The following is a 16,926-nucleotide window of genomic DNA, read 5'->3' as shown; positions in this document are numbered from 1 at the left end:
AATGCTAGTGGTGATACATTGTCTTTGCTTGTGGCGGCATTACCAACTTGGGTTGAAGTTCGTGGTGAAAAGAGATAAATTGATTGTCAGTCACTTCTTTACACAACCTAACTTATCACCAAAATAGGCTCTTTGAAAAGAATTAATAGTAGAATTTGATTTCTTATTCAAGCACAAGGTGCAATAGATGAACCAAGTCATAGATGAACTGAGCAAGAAGACCGAGCTTGCAGCCTTATAGATAGTTGATTATGCGTCAAAGTTGCGTAATTAGGCGCTTAAATTCATGCATTAAAGATTATGATTTTAATTAAATGCTTGATTATGTTCAATATTTTAACATTGTGCTCAATTTATAATATTTGGGTTTTTATTAGATAATTTACGGAGTTCGGTATTTTATTATTGCAGCAAAATCTTTGGCAAAATTAAAATCTAAAAATATTTTATTTTTTTTAGGCCAATTGACAAGTGGGCATTAAAAGCACAAGCATGGGCGTGCGGGTCAGCTAGGCAGTGCTATGGGCCGTGTGTGTGCGTGAGTGGCAAGCAGATGGGCGAAACGAACGAGACTGTGTTGAAGATGAGTAACCGGGTGCTCGTCCGTGCATGTGGAGTGGTTAGGCCGAGCAGGGTGAGGCCATGCGTTGGGCATGAGCAGGGGCGATGGTAGCCCAGAAGTGCAACAGTAGTATAAGAGAGACCGGGGCAGTTAGGGCAGAAGGAGAGTCCGTGCGGCAACACGAAGCAAGACAGACACGCCGTGAGCACTGAGAGCAGAGGAGACCAGAGAAGGCGTGACGAGGCCGTGCATGGAGAAGCCGGATGCCCCATCCTTCCTTCTCATCTTCTCTCCTTTCTCATCTCTTTCATCTCTCTCTCATCTCTCTTACTTTACCTTTCAATTTCAATTTTATTTTTCTCTCATCATTTATATTATCTTTTGTTTTAATTTTATTTCTTGAAGTATTTTAAAGTTTAATTTTTTTCTTTAGTAGCATTAATTTTTTATTTTTGTTTTTTATTTCCTGCTTTAAAATAATTGTGCTTCTGAATTTTGTTTGGGAGTATTCAATTTAATTTGTCTTTTTCTAATTTAAATACTGTTTTAGGATTCAAATAATTGCTTTGGGTATTTTATTAATAAAGTTTGTGTTTTTTTATATTATTCAATAATCTTATTAGATTTTAAATTTTGCTTGATCTTAATATAAAATCTCGTACTTTTATTTAGTTGGGGTTTAATTATTAGTTAGCATAGTTGGTCTTTATTTAGTTGAATGCTTGCAAGCTTATTTCTTTTATTATTCTTGTATTGAATCTGGCATTTACTCAGTTATTTTTATGCGTGTTAAATCTTTAGTTAGGGTTTACGTTATTTTAAATTCTATTACAAAATCTCAAAAACCCCAAGAACTGAATCTGAACTGTGTTCAGTAAAATTTCTTTTCTTACTTTCTTTTGGGTTTTACACAAAGTTTGGAATTAATCTGCATTCCCTGAGAAGACGATCTGGCCTTTGGGTTAAATATTACACGACATAACTCCTATACTTGGGATAGCCTTTGCGCTACTCATTTCAAAGTGAGTCAAGTTTTTGACGTCGTTACCGGGGAGTGTCAGATTTAATTTCAAATTTGTGTTTTTTCCATTTTTTTATTTTAAAAAAATTTTGAAAAATTTGATCATGCTTGTTTGCTATTGTGTTGGTGAATTTCTGTTGTTTGAATTGATGTTTGATGCCTTGGGTCAGAGATATTTCGAATAGACTGTCTAAAATTTCACTCAACACCAATAGTGACACAGAGTACAGAGTCTGATTGTTCCCCTGTTTCTTTCACAAGTGAGGATTCTGAAATTGATTTGTGCGATCTTTTTGAAGAAATTTTTGAGGGAGTTATCGCAACACCTGCACCACGCACTTTTCAGGACTTTCTGCAACCTCCACGCACTACCACACCTTCTTGCATTGCTTTACCAAATGATGTACCAAATTTCACAATTAAGTATGGTATGTTGTCCATGATACCTCAGTTCCATGAAGTGGATTCTGAAAGTCCTTACCAGCACTTGACAGATTTTGAGTTGGTCTGTACCACTTTCATTAATAGGGATGGAACTGATGAGTATATCAAACTTCGCTTATTTCCTTTTTCTTTGAAGGATAAGATGAAGATATGTTTAACTCTTTGAGACCTAATTCTATTACTAGTTGGGCTGATATGCAGCGTGAGTTCTTACACAATTTTTTTCCTTTTCAGAGAACCCAGTTCCTGTAGGAGCATATAAGTCAGTTTATGCAAAAGGGTGATGAGACTTTTCAGGCTTGTTAGGAGAGGTTCAAAGATCTGATAAATATCTGTCCACATCACGAGTTTGAGTCTTAGAGGTTAGTCAACTATTTTTATACAGCTTTTACTCCAAGATGCAAACAATTTGTCCAGACTATGTGCAACAGAGAATTCTTCAGCAGGGAACCAGATCAAGCTCTATCATTCTTTGATTACTTAACTAAAAGTGTCCAACAATGGAATACACAATATGATCGGGCACCAATGGCAGTATAACCTCTCAGAACAATCAGTGGTGGAGGTAAATATAAGGTCAAAGAGGAGACTGATCTCTAGGCTCGTGTCGCTGCTTTGACTAGGAAGTTAGAGGTTATGGAGTTAGAGAAATTGAACGTTGCGAAATCAGTGGAGGTATGTTCTCCTTGTGCTAATTCTAGCCATAAGACTCAGGATTGTCCGATTATGCCGATATTTCAAGAGAATAGGTCTAATCAGATGCAATCAGCAAATTGGGTTAACAAATCTCCAAATCAGCCATTCTCAAACACCTACAATCCGGGATGGAGGAATCGCCCAAATTTCTCATGGAGGAATGATCAATCTAGTTCATCTTCCTCACAATTTCAGCAACCTCCTCAGTCTTATGCACCACCTTCGCAGCCGATATTTCATCCAGTTGCTCCTCATCATCAGTATTAGCCACAACAAATCTCTCAGAGTTATGCACCTCCAAGATTTCAACCTAATGTAGCTCTTGTTCCACCAAAGAAGTCTCTTGATGATAGCATGGCGCAAAAGGCGAATACTCTTCAGCATGTCATGTAGATTTAGGCCACAACTAACAATCAGAACACTCAAGCTATAAATGAACTACGAGGTAACATTAATAAGATGAGTACGCAGTTGAATACCTTGGAAAAAGGGAAATTTTTAGCACAACCTCAACCTAATCCTCAGGTATACCGATAACAATAGCAACCAGTGCATAATGTTTCAGGAGATTCTTTTGAGTTAGCAAAGGTTGTTATTACTTTGAGGAGCGGAAAAGAAGTTTCCTGACCTGAGATAGCCATTCATCAACAAACAATTGCCCCGACACATGAAGTTGCAACTGAGACAGATGAAGCAAAAGAAAAACCAGAAGAAGCAAACTCAGATTTGAAGAAGTCTGTCAATGTGGAGAGTGAGACTAGTAAGGAGTATCGACCTGTGGTACCCTACCCTCAAAGGTTGACAGTTGGTTAGAAGAACAAGTATCACAATGAGATTCAAGAAATCTTCAATCAAGTGAAGATCAATATCCTGCTTTTGGATGTCATACAACAGGTTCCTTCATATGCAAAATTTTTGAAGGATTTATGCACAGTGAAAAAGAAACTAAATGTAAAGAAGAAAGCTTTCTTGACAGAGCAAGTCAATGCGTTGATACTGAGTGAAACTCCTCAGAAGCTCAAAGATCCTAGTTCTCCTACTATTCCCATTATGATCAGTGAATCTCGTATTAGGAGAGCTCTACTTGATTTGGGGAGTAGTGTAAACTTGCTACCAGTTTCGATATATGAGCAGTTGGGTTTAGGTGAGCTAAAGAAGACCTCCATGATGCTACTGTTGGCAAAAAGATTAGTAAAAGTTCCACGAGGCGTTATTGAAGATGCATTAGTTCAAGTTAACAAATTTTACAACCCAATGGACTTTGTAATCTTGGAAATGCAGCAACATGTCTCCACCATTTATCAGGCACCTGTTATTCTTGGGCGTTCATTCCTTGCTACTTCCAATGCATTGATCAATTGTCGAAGTGGAGTACTAAAGCTCACACTCGAAAATATGACATTGGAGATGAACGTGTTCAATGCTCGCAAGATGCCGAGCAGGTGTGATGATTCAGAGGTACATGCAGTTGATGTGATAGATGACCTTGATATTTTAAAGCTGTTATCGGTATTTGATTCTAATGGTGCACTTGAGAATGACTCTTCTGAGCAGCTGGATGTCCTAGAAGAGAAAATTTCATTGTCTAGAGAGTTGACAGAATCAGAGGAGCAGTTCATAGAGATAGATGGTTCCCCTCAATTATTGGACGTAAGTTACACGAGTAGTTGGCATAAGCCGACTTTTGAAACTCTTGACCTACCGGAAGTCATGAAATCATCAGAAGAAGAAGTCCCGACACTTGAGTTGAAATCATTATCTGAAGACCTGAAGTATGTTTTTTTGGGTCCAGCAGAGGGCACATTCCCGGTGGTAATTTCTTCTCGCCTTACTTTGAAGCAGGAAACTGAGTTATTGTAGGTACTAAGGAAGCATCGAGGAGCAATAGGCTGGACTATTGCAGATATCAAGGGTATTGAACCTTCGATCTGTACTCACAACATCTTTTTGGAAGGAGAAGCAAGACAAGTTCATGATGTGCAGCAGAGATTGAATCCTACCATGAAGGACGTGGCGAAGAAAGAGGTGCTGAAATTGTTAGCTACCGACATCATCTATCCTATCTCCGACAGTAAGTGAGATGCTAAGTCCAGGTTGATTTGATGGATTCTACTTATTTAGAAGTTTGACATCACCATTTGAGACAAAAAAGGAGTAGAAAATGTTGTAACTGACCATCTTTCTCGTTTGCAGCTACCTGATGTGTCTTTATCTCTTTCTCCCTTAAATGATGTTTTTCCTTATGAGCGTCTTTTTGCAATGTCGTGCGCTCCTTGGTTTGCGGATATTGTGAACTACCTTGTCACTAATCGAATGGCAGAACATCAGGTAACTCAGGATAAGCGTAAGTTCCTTGTGGAGGTGCGACACTATCACTTTGACAATCCATTTCAGTTTAAATACTGTTCCGATCAGTTGGTGCGTCAATGTGTGCCTGATGACGAGTTTACTTCTATGATGCATTTTTGTCATAGTGGAGCGTGTGGAGGCCACTTTGCTGTAAAAAAAAAACTGTTTTAAAAATTTTTGCAAAGTAAACTCTATTGGCCTACTATGTTCAAAGATGTTGAGAATTTTTGTGAGACCAGTGAACCCTGTCAGAAATTTGGAAAAATCACAGCAAAGAATGAAATGCTTCTTTCTCTTATTTTGACTCTTGAAATTTTTAACTGTTGGGGAATTGACTTTATTGGACCTTTCCCAAACTCTTTTGGGAATTCTTACATTTTAGTTGATGTGGACTATGTTTCAAAATGGGTGGAAGTCGTACCTTATATGACAAATGATCATACGGTTATCATCCGGTTTCTCAAAAAGTTATTTGCACATTTTGGCATGCCCAAGGCCATCATTAGTGATGAAGGGTTGCACTTTCATAACAAACATTTTGAGAAACTCATGCCAAAATATGGAGTGATTCATAAGGTCTCTGCTCCATATCACTCTCAAACTAATGGTCAAGCTAAGCTAGCCAATAGAGAGATCAAGATCATACTTGAGAAGACAGTTCGTCCTAATCAAAAAGATTGGTCAAAAAAACTGGTTGATGCACTCTGGACCTACCGAACTGCATTCAAGACAAATTTAGAGATGTCTCCCTACAAGTTAGTTTATGGTAAGGCTTGTCATTTACCTGTTGAAATTCAGCATCATGTTTTATGGATTATAAAACAGATTAACTTTTCACTTGATGAAGCCAAAGGTTTAAGAAAGTTGCAGGTTTGTGAGCTTGAAGAATCCAGGAAGGAAGCCTACAACAATGCTCACTTAGCAAAGGAATCGATGAAGTTGCTGCATGACAAGAAAATCAAGGACAAACAACGTTTCCCTAATCAGCAAGTGCTTCTCTATGACTCCAGATTGCATCTGTTTCCTGGGAAATTGAAGTCCCGATGGGGTGACACGTACATCGTTAAACAAGTTCATCCTCATGGCGCAGTAGACATTGTGGATCCAAAGAATGGTAACAGCTTCACAGTCAATGGACAGCGACTCAAGCCTTTTATGACTCCCTTCGATCCAAATGAAGAGGTCTTGCAGAAGGGGAATCCTCTAACCTTTCTATTATTTTTCTTTTTCTTTTCTTTTTTTTTTTGTTTGTTTCTTTATTTGCATTTTTCTTTTCTTTTTCTATTGCCTTAGTTGGTAATGATTTTATGTGTTTATTGTTAGCTTGTTTCCCCTGTGCACATCTTTTCTATTTCCCCTATGCTTTCACATTGAGGACAATGCTACATTTTAGTTGGGGAGAGAGCATTTGCATGTGATCTTGTGTGTTGTCATGTGATAGAGTTTTAATGTGATATTTTGCATGAGATATTTGCATGTCAGTTTGGTCCACCTTGGGACAATGTTGTTATTGAGCTCAGAGCATGCTAAATTTCTTATTTGTGAACGTTACATGCCAAATTTTTTTTTATTTTTGAGGACATGGAACGTGCAGGATGTTGAACAAATCAGAATTTAAATCAAAAGGGACATTTATCCATTTCACTTAGTTGCAACCAAGGGAAGAATGTTGAAAGTTTCGCTACACACACTACACAAGTCAGAAGACTTAGAAAGACCACTTTAGATCATTTTTGGTTGATGTATACTTCATTTATTTGGGACTCTAATGAACCATATCCTAATGACTTGAAAAAAAAAAATAGAGAAAAGAAAGAAAAAGAAAAAGTTTGAAGCAAATGAAAATGAGAAACAAGCCAGGGATCAATTGCAAAAAAATAAATAAATAAAGAATTAAAAAGAGGGAAATAATTGTGTATTAGAAAGGGCTACTTACTACCGGAGTCCTAACTAAATAAAAAAGTGGGTACCTTTTAAAATTTAGTAGCGTGAAAGCCACCATTGTACATTCATGCATTGGAAATGGCTATCTGCTACCGAGGTCCTAACTAAACAAAAAAAGTTGGTGCCTTTTAAAGTGTAATAGTGTGAAAGTCGTCAATACAATGGTTTTGAATTAGGGTAGGACCGTGTGGTCGTCTCAGATTAATTGTTGTAATTGAAACCGTTAATGTCTATTGGTAATCAATCTTGGAATTCTAACCTTATTCTCATGCACGTGAGCTTCGTTACATTCCATTACCTTGGTTGGTTTACTAAATGATATATAAATCTCTCAGTTGATACGTAACTTGGATTAATCTGTGTCCGGTATTCCTAAACTCACTAAGCAGATTTCATGGCATGTGATTTTCAAAAAGTATTGGAATTATGGTTGCTAATCCCCTGGTCTGAATGCATTCACGTTATTTGCTAGAGACTAGCAAAACGTGAGTTGGGGGGTGTGATTACGCGTCAAAGTTGCGTAATTAGGCGCTTGAATTCATGCATTAAAGATTATAATTTTAATTAAATGTCTGATTATGTTCAATATTTTAACATTGTGCTCAATTTATAATACTTGGGTTTTTATTAGATAATTTACAGATTTCGGTATTTTATTATTGCAAGAAAATCTTTTGCAAAATTAAAATTGAAAAAAATTTTATTTTCTTTAGGCCAATTGACAAGTGAGCATTAAAAGCACAAACATGGGCGTGCAAGTCAGCTGGGCCGTGCCATGGGCCGTGTGTGTGCCTGAGTGGCAAGAAGATGGGCGAGACGAACGAGACTATGCTAAAGACGAGTAACCAAGTGCTCGTCCGTGCGTGCAAAGTGCTTGGGCCGAGTAGGGTGAGGCCATTCAAAAGGCCATGCATTGGGCATGAGTGGGGGCGATGGTAGCCCAGAAGTGTGGCAGTAGTATAAGAGAGAGTTTCTCACTTAGCTTCATGAACAACTTGCCAAGAGTTGGAGAAGTTGGGTCTATAATCGTGGTAATAGATAGATTTTTTAAGTACAATACATTTATACTCACACTAAAGTATTGTTCAGCAAAGAAGACAACCCACTTGCTTTTCAAACATGAGGTTAGATATTAGGGTGTTCCCCATGACATTGTTAGTGACCAAGGCTCAAGATTGACAAGTACAAAACTTTTCAAAATGCCCGGTTCACAACTTGACATCTCTCTTCAAGCTATCACCCAAAAAAAGATGAATAGATGGAGAGATTCAACTAGCTACTAGATGAGTACTTGCACAATTTTGACACCACTAATCAAGAGAACTAGGTGCAATTACTCGATGTGGCTCTGTTATGTTTAAGCTCAACAACCAACAAGAGTCTTTTAAAGGTTGTTATGGGCCAATAGCTGTTGTTACCTTGCACAGTGGACGAATTGTATAGAGGAAAGAGTCTGAGGGCATACATCTTCACCAAAGAATGGAGACAAAATGCAAAGATCATCCAAGCTTTACTTGGAGAAAGCTTCCAAGCAGAGGAAGAAGCAGGCAAATCAAGGGAGAAGACGATTGCATTTCAACGTGGGTGACATGGTGCTTGTCAAGCTCCATCTAGAATAGATCAAGTCAGTACTGAGTCGAGATAGGAGACTACTACGCAAATATGGAGGACCAATCCCCATTTTGGCTAAAGTCGAGAAGGCATCTCACAAGGTTGATCCTTCAGCTTGGATGGAAATACATCATGTGTTTCACAATAGTTGCCTCAATCCATTCAACGCCAATACTAAAGATCCAAGCAAAAGTTAGTCAATCAGAGCACCACTGAAGAGACATAACTTAATAGAAGAAAAGTTGAAGTCATCCTTGCAGATAGAATTCACATCATCAAGGAAGAAGTGACAAAAGTTCTTAGTGAAGTGAAAAGTCCTTGGTGATGATAAAATCAGTTGTATGTCAGCAAAAGACTTACAACCGTTTGTGGACAAAGTTGAAGAGTACCTAGTGTCAAAGTCTACAAGGACGTCAACTACATAAGTGGGGAAAAATTTATTGACCAAGCTTTTTCAAGGTATTATGCTTGTCTTGTGCATATGGATCATGTAAATAGTAGTATATTTTTTATGCTTCGAGAAGGTTTATGCCTTAGTGTAAAGTTGGAGTATTAGTCAATTTGATGTTTCCTAGTGTTAGAGCTAGAATAGCATATAAATCTCTTTAAGGGAGGGTGAGTGTTCATCACTCTTGTAAAACTCACTAGCATTTGTAAACGTGTTTAGCCTACTTGCCTCTCTCCCTAAACACACGTTCCCTATAGAGGTGTTGTCAATGAATTATGTTGCTTCAATGTTTACCTTGTGCTTGTCATTTGCTTACATGAATTGCTTACTGCTTCCACTTACTTTTCATTCAATTGTTGTGAATGTTTTCTTATGGTAAACAACGGGATACTTTGTCTGTTAGTTAAGCATTAATGCTTTAATTAGTGCCGCACAGCCATTCACAAGGCATGAAGTGTCGGACCCATGACACTTGGTAACAAAGGACTCCTACTAAACATGGGAATCCCATTCTCTTGCTCACCCATGGGAATCTTACATTCTTGGGGAAATGCTATTTTATAAAATTGCCCCCACTATTTGGGTTGGTTAGACATAAATGTCCCTTATATTATAATTTATAATATTATCACATACATAATATGACATTTATAATACTAAAAAGTAATATTTAAAATTAGAAAGTAATAAAAATAATAATAATAATATTATTATGTTACAATCATTTAATACTAAATTACATCATAATATATTATACTATTCGTTATTATGGTACATACAAAATATTATTATACTTTTAAAATATAAAGCAATATTATACAATGTTATAATAATGCAATAATATTATATGAAAAAATGATCACATAATTTATTACAATATCATATAATATTATAAATCATAACACTATAATAATACAATGATATAATAATAATTATTAAAATAAATATTGTCATATATTATAAATATTTGACCACTCTTCATATATTTCACAAAGGACAAGGGTATGTTGGTAATCTTATTGACATTCTTAGTAGGATTGTCATAATGAACCAAATACAAAGGCATCCTATCTACATTTACAAAAATCCTATAATGAACTAAATAAAAGTATTCCCTTGGGACAAACATCCCATTTTCAAGTTCCTATCTGCGGGAATGTCATTTTAGGTAGGCATCTTATATTCTCCAAACTAAATGACACCTTAGAAGGTCATTAAGGGGTGGCATATGTTAGGACCCTGTGAGCAATCAGAAAATATGACACCAGAAATTTAACGTGGTTCAGTCAAGATCGACTTACGTCCACGGAGCACACCACAAATTCACTATTCGCCGGAAAAATACAACTCTCTCACTCTCTTCCTCCTCTCTTTCTTCTCTCTGCTCTCTAAGCTTTTCTCTTTTACCTCTTGTACATATTACAACTTCCTCAACTCTCTATTTATAAGGCTGATATTTAATCACAATTTAATACAATAAATTATAAATTTGGGAGGTTATAATCATGGAGATAAATGGTGGATAAATGTTCAGCTTGCAACGCATAAATGATGGATAAATGTCCAACTTGCAACGCCAATTCTTCACGCCTAACTCCAGCTGTATCTCCTGTCTCCAGTTACAACAATCTCCCACTTGGAGACAGAGACATCTCCTCATGAATAAATGATGTGCTCAAAAAATATATCTTCAGGCATGAAGACCAACTGAAGTTGAACACAACTTCAGTTTTTCTGTAATCACCACCTTAGTTAACATATCTGCCAGATTTCTGCTACCTTGGATTTTTTCAAGTATCAACACACCGTCCTCTATCAGAGATCTGACGAAATGGTAACGCAATCTAATATGCTTAATTCTGGAATGAAATGTTGAATTCTTTGCCAGATGTATCACACTCTGACTGTCACTGTACAAAACATTCCCCTCCTGCTTCAATCCAAGCTCCGTTAACAAACCCTGAAGCCAAATCATCTCTTTACTGACTTCTGTCACTGCTACATATTCAGCTCTGTAGTGGATAAAACAACAATCTTCTCTATCTGTGACATCCAACTAATAGCTGTTGTGCCAACAATGAATATATACCCGGTGGTGCTTCTGCAATGATCAATTTCACCTGCAAAATCAGCATCTACAAATCCTCGGATTTTCAGAACACTTTTGCCGAAACATACACTTATCAATAGTACCACGAAGATATCTCAAAATTCACTTCACTACTTCCCAGTGTGTCTTCCCTGGATTTGATATATACCTGCTGACAGCTCCCACTACTTGGCCAATATCCAGTCTAGTACCAACCATAGCATACATTGGACTTCCAACGGCTGAGGCGTATGGTACCTTAGCCATGAAATCTTTCTCTTCATCTGTCTAAGGAGACTGATCCTTTGAGAGACGGAAATGACCTGCCAATGGTGTATTTACAGCCTTGGCGCTGCTCATGTTGAACCTCTGTAAAACACGGCTAATGTACTCTGACTGAGATAACTGCAACGTGCCTTGTTGCTTAGCTCTAGAGATCCGGATCCCAAGAATCTGCTTTGTAGGACCCAAGTCTTTCATATCAAATTTCTCTGACAGTTGCTGCTTTAATTTTCTGATCTCTTCTATATCTGATCCCCCTATAAATAAAGAGCTGAGGAAGTTGTAATATGTACAAGAGGTAAAAGAGATAAGCTCAGAGAGCAGAGAGAAGAAAGAGAGGAGGAAGAGAGTGAGAGGAGGAAGAGAGTGAGAGAGTTGTATTTTTCCGGTGCATAGTGAATTTGTGGTGTGCTTCGTGGACGTAAGTCGATTTTGACCGAACCACGTTAAATTTCTGGTGTCATATTTTCTGGTTGCTCACAGGGTCCTAACAGCATATTTTGTTTTATCAGCATAGCTTTAGCAAGATAGCAATTCAAAGCTTTGGCTTAGGCTTATGTTATTTATTTTTCTTTTTATTAAGGTTTTTTTTTTTCGCAGTTTAGTTACGAAGGGAGTGCCTTTCTCCCCTGCATCTGTAAATCACTATTACAATGAAATCTTACATTTTTTTTATCAAGACAAAATAGCTAAAGATAAGATGAATAAAAGTATATGGTCACATGCAACACATTGAGTCATTCCACAACCTAGGCAGTGCCAAAAACACCCATCAAAGGATGATTTTACTTTCAAGTTCAAGACAGCAATTAAATTATTTAAATATTAAATGTGCACACAACGTAGGTTCTAAAGGATAATCTAACACAGCACACGTGTGTTTGTATGTATGTGGTTATGTATGAATGTATGTAGATGAAAGGTCAAACTAGCAGTGCCTGAGATATCTTCCCAAGGAGGTAGAAAATAAGAATACCAAGCACCACAAAGGCAGCCCCAAAGATAATACATCAAGCACCATGTCTGCCGACAAACCACTCCTTAGGGAAGGAACTCACCAAAAACTTGTGCAACATGATAACAACACATTGCACATTTTCTTATTTGAATGAACTTGAGTTCCAATTGTTAAACTAAGGTTTTATTTTCTATACATGTTCCTCCAGAAATTGGTAAAAGCTGTTTGAACATGCCAAGTTCATACATTTACAATTATCTAGAATACTAGAGAATATCTACCATCTACATCATCTATAGATATATAATGGCCAATGTTTCATAAAGCAAATCAATTTCCATCCCAAAATATAAAATGTACCAGAAGAAAAAGTTTATTGGAAGGTGGGATGTGCCTTTTCCATAAAAAGTTCAAGATTTCATAGAGCAATAAGGTTACCTTTGGTTCACAAAATGTCCATTCCTATTGTAAGAATTTAATAGCCTACCAAAGAAAATGTTGGCATCAGAAAGTAAATGACAATACAAAAATTTTTATGAATCCATAACATGGAATAGAGGAGGAATAACTATTCCCAAATTTCACCATGGAAATGTCTATTCTTATCCTATTTCGTATTTGATGCAAAAACACCTTTTTTTTCTAAATTATTATGTCCTTATATTATTTTTATTACATTTTCAATTTATTTCATTCCTTTCATAGGAATAGACATTTAGCAAAACAAACATAATCTAAATATGGAACACTTGGAAACATAGACCCAAAATGAGAGCTTGAGGATATGACTGTCTCCTAGCATTGGAAGTTTCTGTTCTCTTTATTTTCCCAATGTTAGCTTTGAAATTTTGAATTTGAATTAGATTTATAGTGAATAAGCCTTAACAATATACAAGTATGTAATATTATGATACAAAATTCCATTTGAATGTAAAGAAATATTATGGTGTTCATCAAAATTTGCAAAAAATCTTAAAGGTTTGATTGCTATTAACTAAAGTAAAAAATGCTAAGAAAATAAAATGCAGTATAAACAAATTAGCAATCATACCTTATTTACAGAGTTGAAACCTCCTTCCAAGCCACATCCATCATTACCACACTTAGGTTCTAAGTTACCAAAGGTGAGAGCAAAATTAAATAAAGTCGAATTAAATTTAGTAAATAAATAATGACAGCAACAATACACAAAAAATCCCATGAACTACCTTTCATGTGCAGGCTTTGATTCGTGGTGCAGTGATGTGCTTAAGTTGGGATCTAAAACACCATGCAATAATGCTTCTGAGCTATCTCCCTGTAAAATAGTAATAAGAATACTAGGAAATAGAACAAAATTAAATAACATGAGCCGCACATTCTGGACAGCACAAGTCAATTAAGAAAGTAGAAGCTATCATCACATTAATAGCAAAAGACTTACAGCATAAATGTCTCCTTTCCAACCAGGGAAATTATCTGAAAGAAGGGCAACATATTGCTCCATAGCCTCCTCCGGACTCATGCTCCCGAGTTTTTGCCAAGCATTCCTTGCACAACGTAATCAGTGCCGTCCATCACTCACATATAGCAGCTCTCAACCCTGTTATTATAACTAGTAATCAAGCTATACCGTGAAACCTGGTTTAGGGTTTGGTCTTAACGCTCTCTGCTCATTGCTCAGTCAGTCCATCTGTCTACGCTCCAGAAGGTTTTTAGATATAAATTTATATCAGTGGTATAGCTCCACTCCAGGTTTTACCACCATGGAAAATGTAGATGATCTTGAACCATTAGCAGTTTCTTATTTCTTTTCAGTTGTCAGAGTCCATATTAATCCCATTAGCTGAAAACTTTTTTTTTTTTACTACTAAGAAGTCCATGGTGAGGAAGTTTATGTATAATCAACTAGAAGACTGACCATGCAGACCTTAGAAAAGCAAGTGAACAGGGGGACGTTGCAACAGCTTCTTTTAAGAGGCAGCCCAATTAGTTTGGTGTTGTGAGTGAATTTGGATATTGCCAGTGAAGAAGTGTACAGAGTGTGAAGACAGAAAATTACGTAGATACTGATATATCATTCTCAATCTCTAGAGGACACCATGCCAGTAACACATCACCCATACAGTTGTATTTTGTCTAGATTGTTGTTTAGGCTGACATGTCCCATTTTTTTAACTTTTACGTTTTATGATGTGCTCTAAAAATTTTTTAACGATGGATTTTGTAGTTCATGTGGTATTCATCTTGCTGCATGTGATACCTACCACAAATAATTGATTTCTTAAAGGTTCACTTCCTTTCAATTTGTTGGAACAATAATTTTAATCTTTTGAATACAACCTTAGCTTACTAGATAACATTTCAAATAAATACGAGCAGTTTAACCCCAAAAAAAATGTAGCCAACCAACAACAGATAATACAAAAATAAAAGGGGATAGAGGAAAGTTCAATACCACTTAGCACGGGCAGAGACCTTCAGTGCCATGGGTTGAGACTCATAACAAGGGCCTTCCATGGCAACCTTGTGAAGCCCGTACAACTGCATCTGCACATCACCGCTCACATTCGCCAATCGATCCTCCTCGCCCCCTACGCCAACAAACTTTGTTGCAGCAGCAAAAACTTTCTCCAACTCACTTTTCTCAATCCCCTCCCATTCATCCTCGTCCTCTCCTCCACTTCCCTGATCCTTTCCATCCTTCACAACCTCAACATCTTCACATTGTTGAACAACAAAGCTGTCCCTTCCAGTGCCCAGCTCCCCCTTCCCAATCTCATCGCCCTCTGTGTTCTCTTCCTTTTCCTCAGCAACCAAACTATCTAAACCACCACTACCCACCTCTTTTCCCTCAATACCCTCTAATTCAGAAACCCCGGCTATCTCCGCCGCGTCCGATAGCTTCTCCGAAACCCCTACAAGATCAGATTCCTCTTTCGAGCTTTCTGCCGCCTCAATCCGACCGACATCACCTACGCCCACCACTTCACGACACTGCTCCTCCACCACTTCCCCGCCGTGAAGTGACCGCAAATTTAGCTCAGCTCGATCAGACTCAGACCCTCCAACAAATTCATCGCCCTTCAATTCATTGACCTTGCCTGTAGCTTCTCCAAGAAAGTCCACTCTTCGTTCGCTTGCGAAACCCCCAACCCTCAATCTTTCTCCGGACCTCACCTCTTCCGGGGAGGCATTCTCCCTCGATTTCAACTCGGAATCGCGCGCAGCATCACCGGAGACAGCCATTGACACGAGCTTGGCGATGATGAAAGAGAAAAGCAGGGCGAAAGAGGCCGTGACGAAGAGATCCTGAACCAGCTCCATATCCTCAACCTTTAAATTCAGGAACCCAGACTAGTGCAAACAACACAGAAAGAATCAAAAGAGACGAAACAGAGAGACACGATGGAGTTGATGACGAGGAGGGGGCGGCGGGAATGGATGATGACGAGCAGACCAAAATCGTCCGTCTCGACTCTGCAGAGGAGAAAGGGAATATTAGCAGAGCAGAGCAAAGCATATTCTTCTTTTGCGCTGGCAAACCGGTGGGGCCCACTCGGAGGCCCCACAAGGACGGAAAAGCGCAGTTTGGGTGTAAAAGCCTCCGGCGGCGACTAACCGACGAGACGTAACTGCCAGCGTGACGGCCTTCTTGGTGAGAATTTAAATCGCTATATTTTTACGGCATCTGCCGCCCTCCGTATTTCTATAGCGAGAATTCCCTTTTTAAATGTCATAAAATATCAAATTTAGTCTTGTAAGTATTAATAATTATTTTTAAATTATTTATAATTTTTTTAAAATATTTGTATAATTATGTCAAATTTATTTTTATAATTACTTATAGTTATTTTAAAAGACCTTTATAACTCACTCCAACTATCCTAAAATAATCTTATACTATTTAATTTTCTATTTTTTTATAATTTTTAAAAATTTTAAAAATTAAAAAATCGCTGATTCCGTGCGTGTTCATGTCTAATGTACATTATGCTCTTCATACTTGTACTTTTTAAAAAAATATATCCTTCATCTTTTCTTTTCTTTTTTCCTTTCAATTTCATTCTTTTCTTTTCTTTTCTTTTTTGAGGTTGATAAATCAGGAAAAAATAATCAATTTCTTTATTTTATTGAATCAACTATGAAATTATTAAATTATGATAGTTTTTTTATCATCAAATTCAATTATGATATGTTTGGTTAATATTTTTAAAATTAAAATTTTATATAAGCTCGTGTTTATTTTTTGTCTTTCAGTCAAATAAGTGCTAAAAGTATGATTAAAAATGCAACTTAGAAGACATTATAATAAAAATTAAAATTAAATTTATGAGAGCTATTTGATCATCAAGTTCAATCATAATATGTTTGATTGATATTTTTAAAATTAAAATAAATTAAAATTTTATGTAAGCCAGTGTTTATTTTTTGTCTTTCAGTCAAATAAGTGCTAGAAAGTATGATTAAAAATGCAAATAAAAAAATATTATAATAAAAATATAAAATAACTGTAGTTATTTTATTTAAATGATGTATTTTT

The 16,926-nt window shown here is 36.9% G+C and overlaps 1 protein-coding gene across 2 annotated transcripts in view; it reads right to left on the bottom strand.

Moving 5' to 3' along the window:
• LOC131161936 (acyl-CoA-binding domain-containing protein 3) overlaps positions 1-16,707 on the bottom strand; it is a 32,624-nt gene extending 15,917 nt beyond the window's left edge. The window contains exons 1-4 of one of the 2 annotated variants that reach the window (XM_058117973.1): positions 14,842-16,707; positions 13,828-13,933; positions 13,613-13,701; positions 13,456-13,514 (exon numbers count right to left, since the gene is read on the bottom strand). In XM_058117973.1, the coding sequence (XP_057973956.1) occupies positions 13,508-13,514; positions 13,613-13,701; positions 13,828-13,933; positions 14,842-15,710 (1,071 nt within the window). In that variant the 5' untranslated portion in view covers positions 15,711-16,707 and the 3' untranslated portion in view covers positions 13,456-13,507. Of the gene's footprint in view, positions 1-13,455; positions 13,515-13,612; positions 13,702-13,827; positions 13,987-14,841 lie in introns of those variants that run through there. The other variant, XM_058117974.1, reaches the window with a different exon arrangement.
• Positions 16,708-16,926: the final 219 nt, after the last annotated feature.

Source organism: Malania oleifera, chromosome 8 (assembly GCF_029873635.1).
Source record: "Malania oleifera isolate guangnan ecotype guangnan chromosome 8, ASM2987363v1, whole genome shotgun sequence".
Classification (NCBI taxonomy): Eukaryota; Viridiplantae; Streptophyta; class Magnoliopsida; order Santalales; family Ximeniaceae; genus Malania; species Malania oleifera.
The sequence above is the reverse complement of the archived record's forward strand: the minus strand, read 5'-3'. Positions and strand labels throughout refer to the sequence as shown.